The following is a 25,538-nucleotide window of genomic DNA, read 5'->3' as shown; positions in this document are numbered from 1 at the left end:
GTGGAAAGCATCCAGAAAGGCCCTGAGGTGGTAGATGTCAGATGTCATCTTCTAAAAGTATAGGAAACACCATGACAACTGGGGACAGTGGCTCCTTTTGCAATATCTAGTGAAGGAACTGCAGAAGCTCAAGTCTTGAGAGAGAAGCCCCTCAACCCAGATGAGGATTTATAGAGTTAAAAAAGACATGGCTTCACAGATGCACTATATTTTGAAGAAGCAATTTAATTCAGAAGCAACAGAGGAAGGAGTCCTGAGCAACAATATTACCCTTTCATAGGAACCTTCTGTTATCTGGTCCAGGGAAATTCAACTAATTTAAATATGAAAACCTAAAAAGCAATAAACACCAAGTCTTTAGACAGGGACTCTAAAGAAAAACAAGAAAAAGAAAAAGGACAGCAAAACTTTGGAAGAAAAAGTAGGTAAAAATTATATTTCAGTATCTGAACATGAATTAAATGATTTATTGATTGAAGCTTGAAATTCTGAAAAATACAAGAAAGCATAAATTCAGGAATGCAGGTGAGATGACCAAATAATAGGAGCTTGTGAAATGGACCTGATAAAACTCGGGAAAGAAATTGAAGAAAAACATTGTAGCATTTTCAGAAATGAAGACTAATCTTCATGGAGCATAGTGAAGAATAGGTAAGGGTCATATAGCATAGAAATAAGAGCTTGAAACCCAGGCATGTGCCCTGACTGGGAATCAAACCATGACCTCTTGGTTCATGGGTCAGCACTCAACCACTGAGCGACACCGGCTAGGCAAGTATGACCACTTTTTGAAGAAATTACTAGCAAAGAATACAGGCTAGCCAAGAATTGGCAGGAGAAACTTCAGTCAAAGGATAGGAGATCTCAGCTCATTAACATTCTCCCTGGGTCAGTGTGGATCATCAGCAGGCTGAACATATACTTTTACTGTTCTCCTGCCCCCATCCTATGAAATGACAAGAGAATACATTAGTAATGGTGTTTAAAACGAGAAAGAATGCCCTTGGGGAACTTAAAAATATTTGGGGGGAGAATTCCTTTAAGGTAGAAAGTAAATAGGATCAGATCCAACAAGAAGAAACTACAGCCTTTGTCTGATTGCAGCCACGTGAGTCTCAAAGTTTATATAGCTGAGGCAAACATTAGATGGTCAGTGGGAGACTGAACAGCAAAGCATTCTTCAGTTTGACTGAGTAGCACTTAACTGTGATGTTCTCCATTGGTCAAATATTGAGTGTGGGCATTGGAGCTGGAAAGGTAGAGCAATACTTCCAAGGGACACTGGAGAGTAGCTGTGGAACCCTGCAGAGCATCACATCTTATTTATCCCCCCAGTCCTTTTAGGCAGGCTATTGTAATGCAGCAGGCAGATCACTAGGGATTCTCAGATGCAAAGAGGACTAGAACAGCAACCAAGAAATCCAAATATTCGAAAATAATTAATACCATGAGATAGGTGCTGAACTCAACAAATTAAGAATTAACAAAGAAAAACTAATATAAACTGAAGAAGCCTTTAAGATAAGTTTAAGTGATATTTTTAGAGCAATTTAGGTGGCTGTTGCATTCATAAAAAAGTCATCTAGAAAAATTGCAAATTAAAGATTTTTTAAATTCTCAGCAAATTAACTGAAAAGCAGAATGGGCACACTCACCTCTAAGTGGTTTCTAAATTAATGAGCTGAAATTATGAGAGGAAACTTAAGAAACAGAGAAAAGGTCCTGAAATTCCAGTACCATCTAATAGGAGTTCTAGAAAAAGAGAATGCAGGCCAAAACAAACAAACACACTCAAGGTAAAAATGAAGAAAACTAGAGATAAAGAAAATTTTCAGAACGAAGGGAACACTAGGTGCAGATCAGGATGAATGAAAAAGAATATTCCTGCTTAGATACTTCCTTAATGAAATTTCAGAACCAAGGATTAAGAGAAAATCCTAAAAGCCTCAGAGAAAACTGGGTACCTTTGTAGGCAAACAAATGAGAATAGGCACGTCAAAATTAAAAATCCCCAAAAGGAAAGAGAAAATCCCTTCGTAGCCATATGAAGTAGAATTTAGGGGTAGATAACCATAGGAAACCTGATAACAGAGATTGGCCAAAATTAGTATGACTCTGTGAATTTATGAAAATGTAAATTGGCTTATGTAATGTAAGTCCCTCAGGATTTTCAGCATAATCCCCAGGGGTTTGGAGAGACTTGAGCCTTAAGTACTTACTTTGGACAGGGTAATGTGACTCAGCTTCAATGCAGCCCTAGACAGTCATATATATATAGTAGGTGAATGGGACATACTGAGTTGTCTTCAGGAATACGTGGATTGCTTTTAATGATAGATTATTGAAGGTTAAAGAGTGGGAACACTTTCTTTGGAGGACCAGGGACACATTTATCTCAGTTTTGCAACCATATACATCAAGATTTCACCCTTTAGATATAGTAGATTTTCATCTTAATTTATAAAACTCTGCAAGAGACCTGGAAAATAGCAAGTGAGTGGATCTTGTTAGTGGTAGGTAAAGATTAGGAGATGCTAGAATCTTTTATTTTTTATTTTTATTGAGTTTATTGGGGTGACATTGGTTAGAATCTTCTTTTTAATATTAATTTTAAAACCAAGTTTTGCAATCATTTAAAAAGCTTTTTATTAAAAACAGTGCAAAAATAATTAGCAGAAGTAATTTGATGGGAGGAGAGAATTGAAACTACAATGGCTAGTATTTGTGCTTTAGCAAAATAATGTTTTGTGTACCCAATTTTTTTCTTTAAATGTAAATGCTACTTGTGTTCAACATCTAATTTCCAACTTGTATTTATATATTCTTTGAAATAGAATTTAATTCTTATTTATTATCTTCAACAAATGACTTCTCAGATATTTTTATGACAAACTATAATCTTGAGTTGAAAGAATGAAAGTATGAAGTTTGCATTTTGAACATGAATTGCATTACATACCTCAAAGAAAATTAAATTTATAGTATTGTGCTAAAAGAAGGCAAGCTTTACCACACCATAGATGTCAGCTTGGAGACTGATTGCTGCAAATGTCTTTTTGTTTGTTTTAGTGTTTTGTAACATAATTTGAAGAGTTTTGTAAAATAAATTCAGAGAGATGAACTTAGCTGCATCACTCATTCACATATCTGCTCTCTTATTTAATGGCAGCAAGATTAATAGGATGCTAGCTTAGAATAGAAAGGAGTTTTTATAAGGAGGGTTAAGAGGAGCGTATGGTCACTGTTTACCTGTAGAGGATGCTGTGTATTCTCAGGTTTATTAGTCAGCACCTCATGTATTATTTATTGGGCCTTTGTGGTAAAAATTATGCAGTTTTAAGAAAGCATAAAGCTCTTTAACCCAACATATTTTTTTCTTAGTGGGGAAAATGGAAACCCGAAAAGGTATTTAGAGATCCGTCTGCCAGGTGGCTAGCAGTATTGCAATAAGAGCATATTATAATCGGGGTGGCACTCAGTGGTATTACAAAGTTCAGGTTTTTTTGAGACTCTAAAACCACACACATTGGTTTCATTTTAGCACATATGACAGGAACAATCTAAAACTATTTAATCTGTTCTTTTGTTCTGATAGATGTGTATGGACTCAGAAAAACATATGATCTACACCTTTGGGGGTAGAATTTTGACATGTAATGGCAGCGTAGACGACAGTAGAGCCAGTGAACCACAATTCAGTGGGTTGTTTGCTTTCAACTGTCAATGTCAAACCTGGAAACTTCTTCGAGAGGACTCCTGCAATGCTGGGCCTGAGGATATCCAGTCTCGGATAGGACACTGCATGCTCTTTCACTCAGTAAGAATATTCTGTACATTGTATTATGTTATTTTGTCATGTGTATCTCAGTAGGAAAAGAAGTAGTGAAATCTAATTCCTTAGTAAGAGATCAAGACTTTTCATTAGAAATAAATGATTAGTGTTAGCAATGATAGACAAAAATAAAATTCTTTAACAGTGAACTGTTAGCTACTTGAGACTCCCATCAACTTAGTAATTCCTAAGTAGTTATCACCTTAATACTAATACAGGCATTTTATGACTAACTTCACTGCTCATATAGATATTGCAGCTATTTCTATTTATTTCTCAGTAACTACAAGATCAATTTTCTTATCTGTTCTTATTTTCCCTTCTGCTATTGTTCATTAAGTGCACATAATTAAGAATTGACATTATAGAATTAGAATTAAAATTGATCAGGAAAACCAACATACCGACATTGCATTAACCTTTTCCAATGTTACAGTGGAAACTTGGGCTTTTTTCTGTGAACATAACTTTAAAAATATATTATGGGATATTTTAGACATATACCAAAATGGGGAGATATGTAGGAGAAATTCCTCTGTACTCACCAGTTTCAACAGTTAATCAGTATTTAACTATTTATTTCTCATATATCTACCCCACATATTTCACTTATTTATTTTATTTATGTTTATTTTTAAGTGCTGGCGTATTTATTTTAAAGCAAATTCCAAGCACTGTATCATTACATCTGTAAATACTATAGTGTGTCACCAACAGCTAAGGACTTTTTAAAAACATAATTGCAATACCATTATAATATTCAACCAAAGTAAAAGCAATTTCTTAATATCCTTTAATATATAGAATTTTTCTGAAATACTGAAAAATACCTTTTTATAGTTGGTTTATTCAAGTCAGGGTTCAAAAAAGCCTAAGTATTATATTTGGTTGTTATGTCTCTTAAATTTTTTTAAATCCACAACAGTACTCACCCCTCCTGTTTCATTCCCCACATACCACTTATTTGTTAAAGAAAGTGAATCATATGTGCCTTAGAATTTCCTGTATTCTTGATTTGGCTGATTTTATTCTCATAATGCCATTTAATGCGACCTTTTATTCATATTTTCTGGTAGTTAAATCCAGAGTCTTTTTTTAAAAATAATTTTTCAATTATAGTTGACATAAATATTAGTTTCAGGTGTACAACCCAGTGATTAGACATGTATATAACTTATGAAGTGATCACCCCTATAAATCTGTTACTTGATTTTAGATTTACTTTCCCTTTTTGGGAGTGGGAATGCAAAAGGAGAGGTGCAGGAATACTTCATAGGTGGTTCGATTGCAAAATTTCAAGAGGCATTTAATGTGTAGTTGTCATACTTCTGGTGATGTTAAAATTGTTCAGTGAATTCAGGTGTTATCAGTCTGATTATTATGAAGTTTCTTGCCAACATTTTACCTCATTACTCTAGCAGTATTTGATAGTTATTGCCTAGATTTCATTAGGATTTGTCAAATGGTGATTTTCCTAATTGTGTCATTTCTTCTGCATTTATTAACTGATTGTATTATTAAAAACTGACTCTCATTAACTATGTGGCTACCCTGATATGTAAACTGCACAGGATAGGTAATAGAAATGTTTGATTTTTTCCTTCATCACTTTTCATATGAATGAGTTGAGGCTCCAAAGTTTACCAATAGATTTTTTAAAAGTATTATTATGAACTCATGATTTTTATATATTTGATGTGTTTAATCCAGTGATGTCATTGTTCTTTTTGATGCCCAAATTTTTCTCTATCTTCAGCCAAATATATATATGGGTGTGTGTGTGTGTGTGTTTAATTTATTTATATAAAATCTTTTTAGTAAGAGAAAATTTAAATCGTGAGTTTATACTGGTATATATAATTTAAGTGAAAGATTATGGTTTTTAAATTTAATATCTTTGATTTTATTTGTATATCTTTTAAGTTTAAAATTCTCCTTCCTAATGTCAAGATTATATTACTTGCTCTGTCTTACAGTTTATAGAATAGCAAAACTAACAACAAAATCACTAAATCCTGTTTAAAATTACTTTCTTATTATTTTCTGTTTAGGATATAGCCTACTAGGAAAGGGTAGTCAAAAACATGAATTAAAATCACTAGACATATTTCTTCTCTATGTGGTCATATCTTTATATACTGGTAGGTTTATTTCTTTCATTGTTTTTCAAATTTCAGAGATTTTTTTTCCTTTGAGTTAATTTGTTTTCTAGTTAAATAAAAACATATACCTGGTTCTAAAGGCAAAATCGTAAGTCCGGGTACTTTAAGAGAGATCTGTTATGCCTGTCTTCCTGTTCTGTCCCTTTCCAAGAAGTAACCGTCTCTTATTGTTTCCTTTCTTTTTTCTTTTTGGATAAAGAAACAAACACATACACATTTCTTTTTCCCCTTTCTCACACAAAGACAGCACCCTGCAAACATTATTCTTACCTTGGTTTTGTTTTGTTTTTAAAAATATTTTTTTTTTATTGATTTTTTTAAGAGAGAAAGGAAAAGAAAGAGAGAGACATTGATGAGATTGATCGACTACCTCCTGCACGCCCCCTACTAGGGATCAAGCCCACAACCCGGGCGTGTGCCCTGACCGGGAATTGAACTGGTGACCTCTTGGTGCATGGAACTCCACCCAACCAACTGAGCCACACAGGCCGGGCTGCACCGTGCTTTTTTACTTTAATAGGATATCCTGGAGATCACCTCTTAGCAGTATATAGGAAGCTTCTTCATTTCTCTTTGTACCAACATAGTACTCTATTGCCTAGGATCTATCATAAAATTACTTCTATAGAGGTTTACATTTTTTAAAGGTCATTCTGAATTTTTCATGGAAGTGACTACTTTCTGTGTTCTTTGCCCTTTTTTCCTTATTTTTCAGAAAAATCGTTGCTTATATGTATTTGGTGGCCAGAGATCGAAGACCTATTTGAATGATTTCTTTAGTTATGATGTGGACTCTGATCATGTAGACATAATATCAGATGGCACCAAGAAAGACTCTGGAATGGGTAAAGGCATTTAGTGATTCTTCTCTCATGTCTTAACTACTTTGTAAGGCAGAAACTTTATAGCCCACTTTCTTTTCTTCCTAACCATTCTTCGCCCTTTCCCCATTTCTTTAATTGAAGTAATGCTGACTAAGAGGGAAAAAACTATCAGCTAAATTATCCAATTCTATCTGTTTAAAATATATGAATTATCATTATTCCTTTGGAGCAGGAAGATAGTATGTAAATCTCTAAGGGAATCATTTATGTGTTTATTGGGGAGGAAGGGCTTTGCAATAATTAATATCCTAAAAACTATTATTCTATATTTGCTCATTTTTTCTACCTTCTGTTTTCAGTCTAGTGACTTATATTATGCCCTAGCATAGTGGAGTATATCTTTGTTCTGAGGGAGGACATGTAATTGGTGATGCCTTTTAAGTTCACAAGCTCAACGTCCAGGAAATTATTCTTTTAGTAATAGGGTGACTGGTTTGCCTAAGATACTCCCAGTTTTATGCGTATTGCCCTGACATAATTATCAATACTGCCCACTCTCCAAAGGATCCTATTTGGGATGATATACATAGTTACCCTACATAGTGTCACTTTACCTGTGATTAGTATACACAGATGAGTTGTGTTTTGTTTAAGGCCCTGTGGTCTAAAATGCCTAATTTGAGCAGTAGGGCGAGAAAGGAGAACAGCTGGCTTTTCCTTTGAGCTACTATTTATTATAACAGATTTCTTACTGTAATAGTTCACATTTAGGAGGAAAAACTTTTTTTTAACAGCGCCATAGTAAAAAAATATACACATGAAGTAGTTTGCCCCTTCTCCCATAATTCCTACCAGTGCTTTTTTTCTGGTGGGAAATGAAATGATTAAGGCTCTGTAGAAGCAGAGAGGGCAGGGTAGAAAATAGGACAATTAAACATATAACTGAATAATGGAACTTCTAATCCCATCCCTGTTCCCACAATGCTAGACAGATGTCTCTTGGCGAAAGATTAGAATCACCTTTTCTGGAGGAAATGTATGGCCTCTGAGAAAAGATTTCTAGATACTGTTGTTTGGGGACCCCCAATAAAATGACTAATCTTGCTGCCTAGTCCCCAATACAGTGGCCACTTTCACAGCCCAGTCCCCGTTTAGTGTTGTCCACAATACATACAACATTTTCAATTAACTTTTTATTTGGTCACTCTTATTGAACTGTCAGTTAAGTATCTTTTGTATTAGGGCCTTCACCATGAAAGAGGGACCAAAACAAAATAAGCCTGAAAACAGAAATCTGGAGTAATTAACACAGTAAATGAAAATAATAATGATCAAGACCCGTTTTCTTAGAGGAAAGGATCTGCATCTATAAAACTGTAATAGGATGTGATGAAAGATCAGAGACTAAGAAAGAGTTTTTGGAAAATAAATTTTGTTAGAATAAAAAAGTAGAAGAGTTGTAAGAAATCTGAGAAATGGACAGAGACAGAGATGGAAATTGGAGAAAATAAGGATCTTAGATTCAACCCAGGAGTTCCACTTTTGAACTAATAAGAGTTTCTCCAGCTATAGGGAACAGGGAAAACGGAGGAGACTAGATTATAAAATAAAGAAATAGCAGAAAATTTCCCCAAACTGAAAAGAATCAGCTCCAGATTATAAATGGACACCTGTAGAAGTCATTACATCAAATTTAGCAAAACAACAACCAGAACCATCATTGTGCATTGAGGAATTTCACATATCAGGGAAAGGAGAATATCTTAAAAGTTTGCAGGTTAAAATGAGGTCACATTCAAAGGAATAGTACTTAGAATGGATATAGATATCCTCAACAACATTGGAAACTATAAGATAGGGGGGAACAAGGTCTTAAAATTCTGAGGGAAAATTATCAATCCAGAATTCTATTTACAGCCAAAACATCAATGAAGCAAGAGGGAAGAAATACTGTTTTCAAATATCAATGGAATGTGTTTGCCTCAAGTAATAGAAAACCTAGGGAACCATGGTTTAAACAAATGGGGATTTTTTTCTCTCACAGAATAGGAAGTCCAGAGGTAGATAGATAATCTGGGACTGATGCAGTGACTTGAGCAATGTCACGAAGGCCCCGAGGGTCTTTTTAATTTTTCTGTTTTCCGTCCTTAATGGTAGCCTCATGGTGGCAGTTTGGCTGATGCACCTCAAACATCATGCCTTAACTTCAGGTAGGAGAAAAGGAAGGAAAGCAAAACTTGCCCAGAAAGCTCCCTACTTGCATTTCATTGATTAGACCTGTGAAACCTGGCTTCCAGAGAGTCTGGGAAAGCACGTATTTAGCTTTTCCAGCCTGTATTTATATAGTACACTGGGGAAGGGGTTTGGAAGTGGCTATTTGATCATGCAGTCAACTGTGTCTGCAACACAAGATTAAAAATATGGTAGATCTTTTATTCACTCTGTCTTAGGAAATTACTACACTGTATATACTAACAAAAGAGAGTAAAAGTAATTAAAAAGAAAATATAGAAGCTGGGAAAAGATCTTAACAGTGGAGAGCAATGAAAGGACATCCCAAGATGATGCCTGCACAGCAAACCTAATAAGCATCTAGTACAAACGAGCAAGAGAGCATAGAAAAGAAAACCTCTCTTCCTCACCAGAAGTGAGGTTTCCAGATAAAAGTAGACTCGATAGGTATGTTTGAGCATTTGAAATAAAAAGTTGTTAATAGGTAAATAACATCTGATGTAAAAGATTAAGGATGGGAACATAATAGGAAAAGAAAAAAAAATTTTATGTGAAAGGAGATATCATTGCAGTACATTTCTCGGCTCCACAGTGAGCAGTATTTCTCTGATGATTATAATGCAAAAACTACAATCATTTTAACCAACTATTGGGATAAAATTTTGTGGGAGGATAGAGTGAGGAGTTGGGGGATAGTGTCAGTGTAGTAAAAATCTTCATCTATAACGGAGTCAGTAGGTGATGTCTAAAGTGGCAGCTTAAACATATTTAGAAATGTAGAAAGAAATACAATGAGAAATGACTAATAACGTTACTTACTCCATCTAAAATTGTCTCTTGTTTACTCATTTGTTTTCTAAGCTACCATAGGATAGTGTGGAGGTATTTGATTTAGTCTTTGACTTCCTCTTGCTTTTAAGAGTTATTCTAACTTTCCATTAAAATAACTAGGAGGAGAGAGGTAATACTTCTGTAGCTCTCTCTGAAAAAGGTAATGAAAATAGTAATTGATTTGACAAAATATGTTGAAAACTGCCTTGCACTGGCTCAGTGCTAGACTAGAGATACAGTGGAACAAGATGATCATGGTCTCAAAGTGCTTCTAATCCAACTGGGTGATAATATTCAGATGGATTATAGTAGCTACTCTTTATTTACCCTTTATCATATGCCAGTCACTAAGCACGGCACTTTATAAATATCTCTGACTAGTGGTATTATTCTCATTTACTGGATGAGAAAAACTGAACTCAGTGAAATAATAGATTCAACATTACACAACCAAAAGAAGAGGAGGGATTTGAAGTTTGAGTGCAAAGAAAGTTTTTGTTCCCACCATTTTAAGCTGCTTCTCAAGATTAAAAGAAAAAAGTGGCAAAGAATAATACTGGCAGAAAATTAGTTTAAAAAATTCACTGTCATAAGTAGGCTTTAATGACTGTCATTTGAAGATTTAAAAAAATAATTGGTATAATGCTTCATCCATGGTTATGGCTAGATTCAGACCCACCAAAGTGTGATGATTGTGTGTTTCTTGTTCAATTTTGTTTTGATTATAAAAGTAGCATTCTCATTGTAGAGAATTTGGAAAATATGGAAAGATGCAAAAAAGAAAATGTATCAAACCATCCAGATGTAACCTGTTAACATTTTGATGTAGTTCCTTCTACTTTTTTTACGTTTATTTATTGTATAAAATTTAGCACAATTTTATATTCTGTTTTCACATTTTCATTAAGTTGTCATTTTTTCCATCATTGTAATTTTATTATTATGGACTAGAGGTATTAGTAGAAAAGACAAGAGGATTCATTTTCTAAATTACTATAATCAACTTTTGTGAAATCAGAATAACCAATTTTGCTATGGGTTTTTAAATTTTTTATTAATTTATGGTGCGTTATCCCACAATGCAAATTCATTCATTAATTTAATAATCTTCATTAGCATCTAAGTTTGACCCTCTCCGTTCCTCCTTTCCAACATACTTCAGTGCCTTCTACATGCCAGGTATGTTTTATGGATCTTATGTTATAAGATCCTTTCTCAAAAGGACTCACATTGTGGTGGAGAGAAGCCTGCAGTTGCCTTCTATGTACTGTGAAGAAAAAAAATTGGATGCTATGATAATGAGTAACATGGGAGGTCCTACTTAGATAGTGTAGATTGGAAAACCATGTCTGAGGAAGTAATCTTTAAGATTTAAGACAAAAAGTAGAGAATTAGGAAGAACCATGTTAAGAACTGAGGGAAGAGCAAGTACAGAGGTCCTAAAGCATGAAAGAATTTAGCATGTTCTAGAAACAGTTGGAGCTGATGCAAATTGAGAGCCGGGAAAGTTGGCCTGAAATGAGGTTGAAGATATAGTTGAGTGTGATTATTCAGTGCCTTTTACAAATGATCTTTTTTTCCTAAATAAAATAGGAGGTTATTGAAAGGCTTAATTACAAGGTCTTGATCTCATTTAAGTTTTGAAAATATCACTCTCTTGTCTACATCAGGGGTGGGGAACATCCGGCCCACGTGCCATGCACAGACCGTGAAATCTTTGGTCTGGTCTTGCCAAGACAACTGCAGGCAGGACTCGAAATTCAATAAATCTAGGAGTTTTTTTCATAGCTAATTTTTAAGTTGATAATTTTGTATGGCGCATGAATGATGTTATAAATACCCAAATGGCCCTTGGCAGAAAAAAGGTTCCCCACGGATAAGATGTGTTGTCCTATCATAGAATTACTTTTACCTGGTGTTTTAAAGTCCATTTAAATCTAATTTTATCTTACTTATTTTGTAAGCCATGAAAAGTCCTTTTAAAGGACAAGGCAGGGTACTATTAAATGTCCATATTAATATTCTTAGAAACACTAAGTTCATTCCATTACTTAGATGCTCTGTAGCTTACTTAAACATTCTGTTTATTAACTGTTCTTCCAAAGTTTTTTTTACTATAGTAATTACTATAATTTGAGATGGACTTAACATATAATTACTATGTTTATGATTCAGTAATGTGGGTTATTTGATTAAAACTACATTTATGATATGAGTTTCAATTGGATTGTTTGAAATCATAGAAGAAATTTGTTTGAACTTTTGAGATCACCAATTAGAAATGATATATATATATAATTCTAAAATGGCTGCTGCTTGTTATAATTTTTTATTTTGTCAGATTCTATAAAATCTTCAGTTGTTGTTCTTTATAATTATTTAAATGAATTATCTCAAGATTTCAAGAAACCTCAACTCTTATTTTTTAACCAGAGTATAATAATTGTATGCTCCCCTCGGGAGAAAATTGTAATTTAAATGAGTGCATTGACAGCTGCTTAGAAAAAAGGGATTTATTAATACTGTGTCTAACACATACATAAGTAACATCAAAATTCAGCACATATAAAATTTGGATTTATTTCTGAATAACTTTTGGCAATAAGTCTGTGAACACAAGTGGTTTAGCAGACTCTCCATATGTAAGCTCTGTATTTAACACTAATTGAAAATTATGTTTACAAGATAGTCTGTCATACCACCAGAGCTTTATGGTTTGCTACAGAAACTTAGTCTATCATAATAGCATTACTTTCTCATATTAGTATAAATGCAAAGTAACAGACATATTGAGTCTTCATCATTTGCCAGATGCTAAGTCAAGCATTGGTGACACAGAGCTCTTCCAACCTAATCCCTACTCTATAATAGTTATTGTGTTTACTTGTTTTGTTCCTTAAATTTGGTTGACTTTATTTTCCCACATCTGCCACTATTTATTCGATTCTTTTCTAACCATAATGGCAGATTGTTATAATTGAATAGTTAACCTGAGAATCAGAAGACTTGGTCTCTCCATCTGGGTTTGTCACTCATCCCTCTGAGACTTTGGCAAAATTATATAACTCCTCTGGACCTGATCATTCATCTGAAAATGAGGGGTTGGACCAGTTGATCTTAAGGCCTCATCTAGCTCCAAAATTTTGACAGTTAAATTCCATTCCCTTCTGCTGTTATCAGGCTATGAAACTAACACATGAGCAGTATGTTATGTCTGCAAGATCTGATTTATCTATAAACATATTTTCATGAACCTTAAAAGCAAAACTTTACTGATTTTCATTTCAGCCCTAGGAATGTGCTTTTATTGTGCTTATTGACATTGTGTTTTTAAACATAAAAATTTTTAATGTTTTTGACCCTTTTAGACTTTTACCAATTAACTAAATAAGGCCAATTCATCAGTACAGAGAAGATTATGAGGCTAATGATTTGCTGTTGTTAACATAGATTACTTAACTGAGCTAGGAAATGATAGTGCTTATTTTCAACGTAACTTGGTTTCATTGCTTTCATTTTAGCATCTTTTATATTTGGTATGCCATTATCCTGATAAAACTGGATTATGTGCTTTTTCCCTCTCAACATTATTGGAAATAATTTTTCATAATTTCCCCCTTTTATTCTTCCCAGGAGTGTTTTTCCTAGTTACAAGCTCATCAAAATACAGTATTCATATTTTTAATATAAAATTTGTCATTTGATAATAAATATGAATTAAAGGTCACCTTAAAACAAACATCAAACATGCAAGAACACTGAAGTCAGTTGTGAAAAATGAAAGATAATGAAGTAGTATTAACACAGCAATTTATATTTATAAAGCTACAATTTGTACAGATTAATGGAATGGAATAGAACAGATAGTATAAAAATATCTCCAAATACATATGAGAATTTAGTATATGATAAAGTGGTGTTTCCACTCAGAGAAGGAAAATGGATTTTTCAATAAATGACTTTAAGATGTCACTGAGAATTGGTAAAAAAATAATAATAAAATCTGGGTCTCTGATATCTATATCACAAAAATGCTAGGTAGATTCAAATTTTATACTTAAGAAATAAAATTATAAGTCTAATTGTTTTTAATAATTTAGGATTGGGAGAAGACCTTTCCAAACATGACACAAAACCCCAAAGTTACGAAGAAAGAGATTTTGATTTTTTTACAAATTAAAAAATATATATGTGGAAAAAGACAGCAAATAATGAATGACAAACTAACAACTAAGAGAAAGGTTAATATACTGCTATAAACAAAAAGCTCTTACAAACCATTAAAAAGGGAATAATCCTCTAGTAGAACAATGGCAAATGACATGAATATATAGTTCAAAGAAAAAAATAATTCAAATAGCCAGTAAATTTAATTAAACGATCACTCACTGAATGTTGGTATCTATTAAAGTATAAAATACATACACTCTTTGGCTAAGCATTTTTCCCCAGGCATTTTTCCTTCTCATTAACTTGTACAGATGCATAAAAATAACTTATGCAGAGACATGTATTACAGTATTGTTTACGAGAGTAAAAAATCTGGAAACAACTGTAATTGTCCACCAGTCGATAACCAGTTAATAAATTATGGTTCATCTATGCCGTGAGTTGAATTTTTTGTAGCTTAATATAACTGAGATAGATTGATAAATACTATATTGCTGAGTGTGAAAAGCTAGTTGGAATTTTAAATAATGAGTGGTAGAAACCCAGGTTCAGGTAAAATAATAGAAGTTTTAAACTAGAGTTGTTGCTAGAGCTTAGTAGGGTCTCATTTAACATTTAAAATGTCCCTGATTTAGAAGATAACAGTGTAGCAGACACTGTTGGTTGCCATTGGCCTTTCTTCTTAACCAAACCTTGATTTGTTTAATGGCAAATTGCCATGCCCCAGGGGATGAATCATGATTAGTCTCAAGAAGTCATTGTTTCTTTGCCAGAATATTTCACTTTCCTTGCCTTCCATGTGGCACAGTTCTGGCCAATGAGACATAAGGAAAGTCTCCTGGAGGACATTTGAGAAAAATATCCTCCCTAAGGAAGTGATGCTTAGAGGTGGTACTTGCAACCTTTCAAAAATGAGAGGAAGGCCCAGAGAATTGTAGGGATGCTAACCAAACATCATGATTGGTTGAATTGCTAAAATAATCCTGAAACTGTCTACTTGCAAAATTTTGTTATATGAGCTAATGAATTAATCCACTGTTTTCTGTTACTTGAAGCTGAGAATATCCTAACAAATAAGAGACTTAGAAAGCTGTTTTTATTAAATTTTATATATCTGTGACAGTTCTGAAAATTTTTTTTCATGTGTCTTAACTAGAGTAGTTAATAATGAGTATGTACATTGGATCATAAAACAAAAATGGAGTTCAGATTAGTTCATGAACTAATGCAATAATGTATCTTCCTTGGGAGTTAAAATGACTTTAAAAATATTTCTGTTATCTCTTTATCCTTCACATAGGATTTCCTTATGTTATGAATTCTGGTAAATCTCCCCTTGTTGGGTAAACCAAAGAAAAAAAATAAAACAAATGTGATTCAGGCTGTCAGATAAAATACATTATTTGATTTCCCCTTTAGCTGTCCTATTTCAGGTTTTAAAGATGCTAACAAAAAAATAAGAGTTGAAGGAGTATCATTGTAATTTCCTGGAAAGACTATAAAAATAGGTTGGCAGTAATAGTTGTTTGTTGTATAATTCTTACTCTGTTTTCTTAGATGAGTGTCCTTTCAAAGTGTATTCGTGATTAACATATGATCTTGTTTACTGATCTGTTTGATTAATTTTTCCTTGTGAGTCATTTTGTAAAGACTGGTTAAGATTCCTGGCATTCAGTCAAGCTTTTTGGCAGTTGAATCTAAAAGCTATTAAAATATTATATGTTGCAAATCTCCTATCCTTTCCCCCTCCTCCTGCTACTACTACCCATTAGAAACTATTAAATTGAAAAGATAGCCTTGTTTTCTTCTTGGGAAGAAAATTAATATAGAAGATTTATTAGTACTTACAACATGTTAGAATGAAAGCTTCTTTCTTGGTTTTAATCTTTAGGTCTTTTTAGTTTTTGATAATACCATTTTTGTTCAACCAGTTTTAATTTTAATTTTAATTTTTTTCTGTTTTTTTTTTTCCCTGTATATATGTTCTTTGGCTACTCTCTTCGCCTTCTTTTATCCATTACCCACCACCTCCCTCCCCTCTGACCTCTCTCAGTCTCTGTTCCATGTATCCATGCCTCTGGTTCTGTTTTGTTCATCAGTTTACTTTGTTCATTAGATTCCACATATAAGTGAGATCATATGGTATTTGTCTCTCTATGACTGGCTTATTTTTGCTTAGCATAATAATCTCCAGGTCCATCCATGCTGTTGCAAAAGGTAAAAAAGAGTTCCTTTTTTACAGCTGCATAGTATTCCATGGTGTAAATGTCCCACAGCTTTTTTATTTACTCATCTCCTGATGGGCGCTTGGGCTGTTTCCAGATCTTGGCTATTGTAAATAATGCTGCTGTGAACATAGGGGTGCATATATTCTTTCTGATTGGTATTATGAGATTCTTAGAATATATTCCCAGAAGTAGGACCGCTGGGTCAAAAGGCAGTTCCATTTTTTAATATTTTGAGGAAATGTCATGCTGTTTTCCACAGTAGCTGCACCATTTTGCATTCCCACCAATAGTGCACTAAGGTTCCCCTTTTCTCCACATCCTCTCCAGCACTTGTTTGTTGATTTATTGATCATAGTCTTTCTGACAGGTGTGAGGTGATACCTCTTTGTAGTTTTAATTTGCATTATCTGATGATTAGTGATGTTGAGCATTTTCTCATATGTATATAGGCAACCATTTTTTATTTTTATAAAATTATTATAGGAGCAATGCAATGTGCATAATTTAAAAAGTAGAATTCAAACAATATAAAGTGCTAAAAAATGAAAAGTATTTCTGCTAAAGTAGCAAACTAACAGGCTGCTGATTCTCTTCCCTAAAATCAACTCTGGAAAAATAGAGAGGCAACTGGCCTTCAGGAATTCTTTAAGTAAGATAGAAGGCTTTCTCTCCCCTAAATTAGCTTGAGTCAGTTCTTATTCCTTCACTGTAGAAACTAGCAGGAGTAACCCATACCACTAGTCCCAGAATCCAAAGAACAGCATTACGACAGTGTACAAACCCTGCTGGAACTAAGAATGGATGAAAATAGATGTGGACTCACTGTCACCAGAAAGGGACTGGGACTGAGGTTGGTCTGCCCCAGCACAGTCTGGAATGTGTGGGGTTTTTTGTTTTTTAATCCTCACCTGAGGACATTTATTTATTTTATTTATTTATTTATTAGAAAGAAGCAAACATTGATGGGAGAGAGACCGATGGGTTGCCTCCTCCTGCACACATCCTGACCAGGAATTGAACTCTAAACCTAGGTATGTGCCCTGACTAGGAATTGAACCCACAACATTTTTGGTGTATGGAACAAGGTCCAAACAAACAAACCACCCGGCCAGGGGGAAAGTGTGGGTTCTTGACTTTGTGCAGGAAAGATTTCACAGTATGAGTCCAGGTGATTTGGGGAGTATGTTTATTAAAACAGGACAATGTGCCCTGGCTGGTGTGGGTCAGTGATTAGAGAATTGGCCTGTGCACCAAAGTATCACAGGTTCGATTCCCAGTCAAGGGCATGTACCTAGTTGGCAGGTTCAATCCCTGTCCCTGGTCAAGGAGTGTGCAGGAGGCAACCAATCAATGTTTGGGAAACACTCTCTCCCATCAGTGTTTGCTTTTCTCTCTCCCCCTCCCCCCCTTTCCTTTCTTCCATTCTCTCTAAAAATCAATGGAAAAAATACCCTCTGGTGAGCATCATCAAAAACAAAAACTGGGGACCGTGAAACAAAGGAAGAGCTTAAGATAGAAGAGGCAAGGTCATATCAAGAGGAGTGAGCCTGGGTGGAGCTGCCTTGGCCCTTTGGAAAGGAAGTCACACAGGCAGAAGAAGTGAGCCAGTTGGGCTTCATAGACTCAGGAAACAAAGGCAAAAGCAAAAGGAGGGCCCTTGGAGACAGGTGTTAGCCAAGGACTAGCTGCCGCTGCCCACTGCTCCTCTGGTTGCCGGTCTCCTGGGAACCCTTAGAGCTTTGGAGAAAGAAAGCAAAAATACATGCCTGAGGAAAGAGCGTGCACTGGGTCCTTTGTCTTAAGTATTTTTATCTGTCTTCTAGAGGTGAGAATTTCAGGGGAGGCTCTCAGTAGAATATTCATCAGCCTTCCAGGTGTGTCCTTTAAAATGCTGATTCATCAAAATGAGCCTGTAGCAGGGTCAGGGTCATTATCTGGTTAATTTTATCTTAAAATAATGTCTCTGAAGAGGGACTGGACCAAGGCAGGTCTGTCCCTGCACTGATTTGGAATGTGTAAACCATTTGCTCCTAAGTGCCCTTGGTTAGGGAAAGTAGACCTTGTGATGTATTATATGGCTATAAATTGCTCAGTTGTTTAAGTATCTGTTTCAATTTTCCCATTCCTCTTGCCAAGGAGTTTTCCTAGCTTACTATCCTGCCTCATCACCATCCACTCTCAGTAATTCATTTCTCTCTTCCCTCGCCCTTCCAGTCAAGGGAGACTGCCTTTTACTTCCCCCAAGGGTTTAAAGGTGTGAAATAGTGTGAAACCCTTGCATGGGGCAGGGTAGGGGAGGGGGGCGTCATAGTAAGTGGAAGTGAGAAACTTGCTCTTCATGCCTAGGCTTCGCTACCCTATGGCTCTTCCTTAATTTTCCTTAAACTCACTTGTGCTGATACTAGTTGAGGCCTGAAGCCCAACTGGCTCACTTCTTCTGCCTTTGGTCCTCCCCAATACATTTTTCCTTAACAGAAAAAATAGCTGATACCCTGAAAAACATTACTTCACAGACAGTGAGACTAGACAGTTCAGAATTCAATAAGACAATATGTATGATCTATTATGATAAATGAACCAAGAATTTAAAACAAGCATGATCAGTATAGTTAAAGATATAAGGATACACATTAGTAATATCAGTAACATCTAAATATCATAAAACAGAACCAAATGGAAATATTAGATATGAAATATATATTTGAAGTGACAAATGCAACAAATATTATAAATATGATGGATATGAGTTAAAAATTAGTTGGAAGATTAGGATGGACACTCTTCTAGGAAGAAACAGAAAAGAAAAAAGGTAAAGAGATAGAAAATGTAAAAGAAAAAGACAAAGATATGGAGAAGAATTGGACAAGTACCAACATCTTAACAGTAGTTCCAGAAGGAGAGAAAAATAAAAATTTAAGAAAGTGATTCAATTGAAGAAATAATGGAGGTAAACTTTCTAGAATTCAGGAAAGATGAAAGTCCTCAGGTTGGTGAAAGGAATTGTAGTGTGCCGAGCAGGAAAAATAAGGGGAAACATATACCTAGGCATATTAGAGTAAAATTAAGAATGTCAAAGACAAAGAGAAAATATTGAAAGAGTTCAGAGAGGAAGAGCAGATGACTTGCAAGGGAACAAAAAGATAGATATCAGGTAGCTCAACAGCAATAGTGAATGGAAACAAACAAGTTAAAAGGTACTCAAGGGAAATGACTGAACCAAGAAATTAATATCCCCTGAACTTTCAAATGTGAGGGTAAAATAAAATACTCTCAGGCGTATTTGCCTCAGAATGTTTGCCATATTGGAAACCCATATGAGAGTAAGACCCAGTGAGAAATCAAGGGAGATATTAGAATTATGTGATAAGTGGTGATGAAATGAGAAAATTTGCCTGAAAAAAAACCACTAGGACCAAAATTCTAAGCAATAAAAGCATAGTGAGGGAGGGGAAATGGCACCATATAAATTCTGGTATTGTGATTGGACTTACAGGGAAGAAAATATTCTGTATTATTAAAATTTTTCATTCCAAAGTGTATTATACAAGGCTCAAGATCTAATGGATCTTAATTTTCTTTCAAGCTTTCTTTTCCTGTGTCATATATCACCACTACTGTTTCTTATATTCCATGTCATTCTTTTTCTTGGATTCTTTTTTTTTTTTTTTTAATTTTTTGGTTGGTTGGTTTTATTGAAGTAGCTCCTCAAAGAATTTGTAAAGATTAAAAATTTATTGACCTCAAATAACTTGATAATATGAAACCAATATTGAACCCGGTAGTTTAATATCTTCATTTGGTTGCAATTTTTTATGTTTTGCTTTGAAGAACAATGTCTTGGTTTAGGCACTTAGCATATATATCATGATGAGTTATGTCACTCTGGCTGGCATAAAATCAATACTACAGCACAGTGACAAAAGTAAAAAAGGTAGATTGGATTTTATCAAAATGAGAAACCTTTGTGCTTTAAAGGACACCATTAAGAAAGTGTAGACAACCCATAGAATGGGGAAAAAAGTTCTGCTAATTATAAATCTCATAAGGGACTTGTATCCAGAGTCCATAAAGAACTCTTAAAGCTTAGTAATAAACAAATAACCCAGTTTTAAAATAGGAAAGGATTTAAATAGACATTTCTCCAAAGAAGATATACAAATGGCTGACAACCACATGAAAATATATTTAACATCATTAGTCATTCAAATGCAAATCAGAACCACAGTAAGATACCACTTTATACTCACTAAGATGTAGTAAAAATGATGGGCAGTAGCAAATGTTGACGATGTGGATAAATTAGAACCTTCTTAAATTGTTGGATATGTCATATGATGCAGCCACTCCATGAGGAGATGTGAAGGGGGAATGGAGAATGACTGCTAATGGGTATAGGGTTTCCTTTTGGAGTAATTAAAATGTTCTGAAATTAAATTGTGATGATGGCTTTCCAGTTAATATACTAAAAAAACACCAAGCTGTACACTTCAAATGGGGAATTTTAGGGCATGTGAAAGATATCTCTGTAAACACGGTAGTCTTACCTCCCTGAGTATTGTAAACCTTCCCACTGCTTAAGCAACCCTTGTCATTTTTCTCTTCTGATACCAAGATGCGTTTAGGCAAAATGTGACAGCATGGATAAGGAAGCATGTACAATTTGGTCTTACATTCTTCCGCTTTCTTACATTTCTTCCCCAGCGCAATACTTTTTTAATCTCCTCTCTTTGGTGACTCCACCCCCACTTTATAGAATTTAAAATTTCTTTCTCCACTGATTTCCACTTCACTAAAAAATTTCATTTCCTCAGTGGGTCCTTATTTAAGGTAAGCAGTTTGTTGATTATGACTTACTTATTAGTCATAATCTCTGATATTTACATTTTAAAAGATTATAGAACGAGGGCCAACAAACTATTTCTATGACAAACCAAATGTAAATACTGGGTGTCCCAAAAATATATATACACACTTTGAATGGCTATAAAGTGAGTGTTTATTAACATACAGTTCATTTTCAAAATTTAAAAGAATCTACAGAAATGAATAATTTTTTTTATCAATGCCTGTTTTCAGACTGATGGCAGTTCGGGTCCAGGCACTGCTGATAACGTGAAGCAGTGGAATCACAAACATCAGGAATAATTTCGTTCAGCATTTGTGTGCCCTCAAGGCATCAGCTGTTGCAGTTTTGTACTGTAAACTTTATCTTTTATGTATCCCCATAAAAAAAGTCTAGTGGCACTTTAGGATAAGTTTTCTTTGTTCAAACTTCACCCATTATTTCAAATCAGTTAAACCTGAAAAGGAGTGAAAAATAAGTGGTTTTTCAGCTGTTAAAGTGTGTATATATTTTCTTGGGACACCCTTTTTTTTTTTTTTCAGTTTTGCCCACCATAAGTGGTCTGTTGCAACTACTCAGCCTTGCTTTATAGGGTGAAAACAGCCAGAGACAAAATGCAAATGAATGCATGAGGACTTATTTGACCCTGGACAAGTCAGATCAAGCAATAGTGTGCCAACCCATGTTACAGAATTCTTAATTCTAAGGCTCAGTATTAAGACAAAACAGGACACAGAAATTTGAGTACAACAAATTTAGGCAGTTATGTCCTCCACTTCTGCCTCTAATAAAAAGTGATTTCATTTCTTTACAGTTTTATCTTTCTTCCAAGATTATTTTAGGAATAGTGGTCCAAATTTTCGCACTTTTGAAAGTTTACCAAGCCTTATTAAGAAAATATCAGACTTTACATAACCACTAAGGAGTATAGCATGAGGGCTGAGGTTATTGTTAAGAATAGGTCTATGTATGGATGTATATAAATATACTAAATGTACTTGCGTTTTGTGTGTGTAATTTTTAAAATATATTTACTGTGGAATACATTTGGATAGTCTCTAAAATATCAAATGAATTTATTGAATAGGAATGCAAAAGGGACACATGAATTTAAGGTAAACTAGGAAAAATAAATACAGTATGGCTAGCATCTCCTACTATAGTATTCTGGATTGATTGAAATAGTTTTCTTTAGTTTAATGTTTGTTTAGCTTTCTGAGCGTATGATAATTGTTCATAAGAAATGTAGTGTTGAAATGACACATTGTTTTAGATACCTGGCAATTATGTTGCAAGCCATAAAATTATATTTCATAACTAATATTTCCAAATAATGAGAACAGTTTGCATTTGCTATATCAATGTTTGACAGATTTCTTGGTAATGCAGAAGGACCATCATTCATTTAATTGATTTCTTAAAAAAATAAAACGTTGTTAACTCTAGGGAGTTCAGTCCACGCAGAAAAACATATTTGGGGCATATTATACACCAAAATGTTTTATTTTTTTTCCTGGAAATTATGTTATTTCATTGTACGTCATAAACAAATATTTTAAATGATTCTGACCATATTAAACAAATTGTTTTAGTCTTTGTTTTTCCAGGTCAAGATTTGAATATTTTATCTCAACTATTAAATTAGAGCTGACCTAGATAATAAATAGGTTAAAGTACTGCCCTTTTCCTCAATCACAATGATTATATTGCATACCTCCTTCTACCTCTTTCTAGCTCCATTCTGGTAGTTATCATTTATTTATTCTGTCAACAAATAGCTGATAACTGTTATATGCCAGGCACTGTTTTAGGCACTGGAAACAAAATAGCCACATACCTTTGGCCCTTGTAGAGCCTATATTCTAGAATTGGGAGAAGGCAATAAACCATTGCTTGCTTATTTAGTTTACCTTTTTTTTTTTTAATCTTCACCTGAGGATATGTTTATTGATTTTAAAGAGAGAGGGAAGGAGAGAGAAACACCAGTGTGAGAGAGAGACATGGGTCAGTTGCCTCCAGTACCCACCCCAACCCCGCCCTGGGGATTGGAATGCACAGCCTGGGAATGCGCCCTGCCTGGGAATTGAACCGCTGTCTTCTGGTGCATGGCACGACACTTCAAACGATGCTCCAGCCAATTGAGCCACTGGCCAGGGCTGTTTGTTTAATATAAAAGATACAGTGTGTAAAAAATACGTGCTGTGGCCTTACCCTACTATAGAGCAGGGTAAGGATGTATTAATCTTTCACAGAGTAAGCACTAATTTGTTATCTAATAAATATTGTCATCATACGTTTTCTTTCATTTTATAGTTCCAATGACAGGATTCACACAGAGAGCAACTATTGATCCAGAATTGAATGAAATACATGTCTTATCTGGACTCAGCAAGGACAAGGAAAAGAGGGAGGAGAATGTCAGAAATTCATTCTGGATTTATGACATAGTGAGGAATAGTTGGTAAGAGCTCTTTTCTGTGCTGCAATTCCAGTGCAATATTTACTCAAGGTTGTTTATTCCAAAGAAGAGAGAACTGGAAGACATGTTAATTTGTGATGTCAAAACAGAGGCACTTCAGAGAACTTTCACTCAGTAATGGAGGGTAGTGCTCAGCAACTAAGGGATTTATTATTTTCTAAATACATTTATTTACAGTAAAAATGAAAACTATCTGTAGTTTTTATTGTAAATAGATAGATGGGATATTAGCTCAGCCTTTGTTTTGAGCCTTCATAAATGCTATTTGTGTTTTATAACATGAGGTAGGTTGTTCTTAAATGAGGTTTTGATGGACATTAAAAGAACTTCAGAACTCAGTTCTAACAAATTAGATTATTATATGGGAATGACCAGAACTTTAAGATTTGATGTAAACAAATTTATAATTGTTTTGTTGGTAATTAGACATGCGATTAATTTGCCATCTACAGTTGTATTAATATTATGTATACTGCTAATTTTCTAGGATAGCATGCCTTAAAAGCAATGTCTTGCAGGTCTTGTGTCTATAAAAATGATCAAGCTGCAAAGGATAATCCAAGTAAAAGTCTTCAGGAAGAAGAACCGTGTCCAAGATTTGCCCATCAGCTTGTATATGATGAGTTACACAAGGTATCTTAACTACGTTGACCTGTAAATTTTCCATGACCTACAGTCTGAAAGAATCCCAAAATATATCTGTTTCTGATTATTTTTAAGTGGAATAAAAAGTTATAATACATAGCAGACATTCAATAGAATATGTAGCAGGCATTCAGTATCATTTTCCCCCTAAAGTTCCGTAGGAGAATAAACATTTTTTTGCATAGCCCATAATTCCTGGCACTTTACTCTTTTGAAAATGGTCAATGGCTGCTTCTTAACTACATAGATCAGATACTTAGCATGGTCTATTGTTTCTACAATGTGAGTATCCAAGTAAAAGATGTATAGTTTTCAGCATTTGGGTTTCATGTCTCATGATACGAAAAGGTATATATAACTTCCTAATTTTAGATTTTCCTGTCTATGAGTGACATATCTTTTCCATCCACCTTGTGAAAACAGTCTGCCATTCTGAAGGTTTAGTGTCAGTTAGTGTTCAGAGTGGTCTCTCTATTTCTCCCTTAAGCTTTACATGTAGTTTCGTAATTGGGCTCAGATTAGATAGTCAGTTACTGACAGACATGTATTTTTTCCATTAGACCACAGATGATTATTTAAATTTTATATCATTTGAGACCTTGAGGTAAAAGATACCATGGGAGTGAATAAAAGCCCTTTCTCTTAGTGTCTCCCAAATTAAAGGGTAAATGAATTTCCATCCTTAGGATAGAAATAATATTGCTATTTTATTACACTATTTAATATAAATATTTTGTGGTTGTTAATTCTCACCTGAGGATATTTTTTCCATTGATTTTTAGAGAGAGTGGAAGGGAGGGAAGGAAGAAGGTGAGGGAGGGAGTGGGGGAGAGAGAGAGAGAGAGTGAGAGAGGTGAGAGAGACACATTGATTGGTTTCCTCTAGCACACGCCCCAACCGGGGCCAGGGATCAAACCTGCAACCCAGGTACGTGCCCTTGATCAGGAATTGAACTGGAGACCCTTCGGTGCAAGGGCCGGTGCTCTGACCACTGAGCAACACTGGACAGGGCTTGAATATAAATGTTTTTAAAATTTCAGAAAATACTTTAATACTTTGCGTAAGTACAGAATATCAGTAAAACTAATGAATATAATAGTGAAATCATTATTGCATTCCTTTTAAATTTCTTTTTTGGTATTAATTGAATAATGGTATAATGTTTTAAAAGTTATTTCACAAATTATAGGTGCCACTTAATGTTTGACATTAAGGCTAAGCTAAATTAAGATGCTAAAATTAAAAAAATTTTCTCATTGCTGTTGACCTTCAGCGATTTGACATCTTTTTTT

General features: G+C 34.5%; 1 protein-coding gene across 5 annotated transcripts in view; it reads left to right on the top strand.

Moving 5' to 3' along the window:
- The window catches only part of MKLN1 (muskelin 1), a 306,710-nt gene that overhangs the window by 258,495 nt on the left and 22,677 nt on the right, over positions 1-25,538 (top strand). For all 5 annotated transcript variants that reach the window (XM_081147023.1, XM_081147024.1, XM_081147025.1 and 2 more), the window contains 4 exons: positions 3,596-3,817; positions 6,710-6,839; positions 23,436-23,583; positions 24,120-24,234. In XM_081147023.1, coding sequence (XP_081003149.1) covers positions 3,596-3,817; positions 6,710-6,839; positions 23,436-23,583; positions 24,120-24,234 — 615 coding nt within the window. The remainder of the gene's footprint in view (positions 1-3,595; positions 3,818-6,709; positions 6,840-23,435; positions 23,584-24,119; positions 24,235-25,538) is intronic.

The sequence above is a fragment of the Miniopterus schreibersii genome (genome assembly GCF_964146895.1).
Source record: "Miniopterus schreibersii genome assembly, chromosome: 9".
Taxonomy (NCBI): Eukaryota; Metazoa; Chordata; class Mammalia; order Chiroptera; family Miniopteridae; genus Miniopterus; species Miniopterus schreibersii.
Note: the sequence above shows the minus strand (reverse complement) of the source record. Positions and strands in the feature narration are given on the sequence as shown.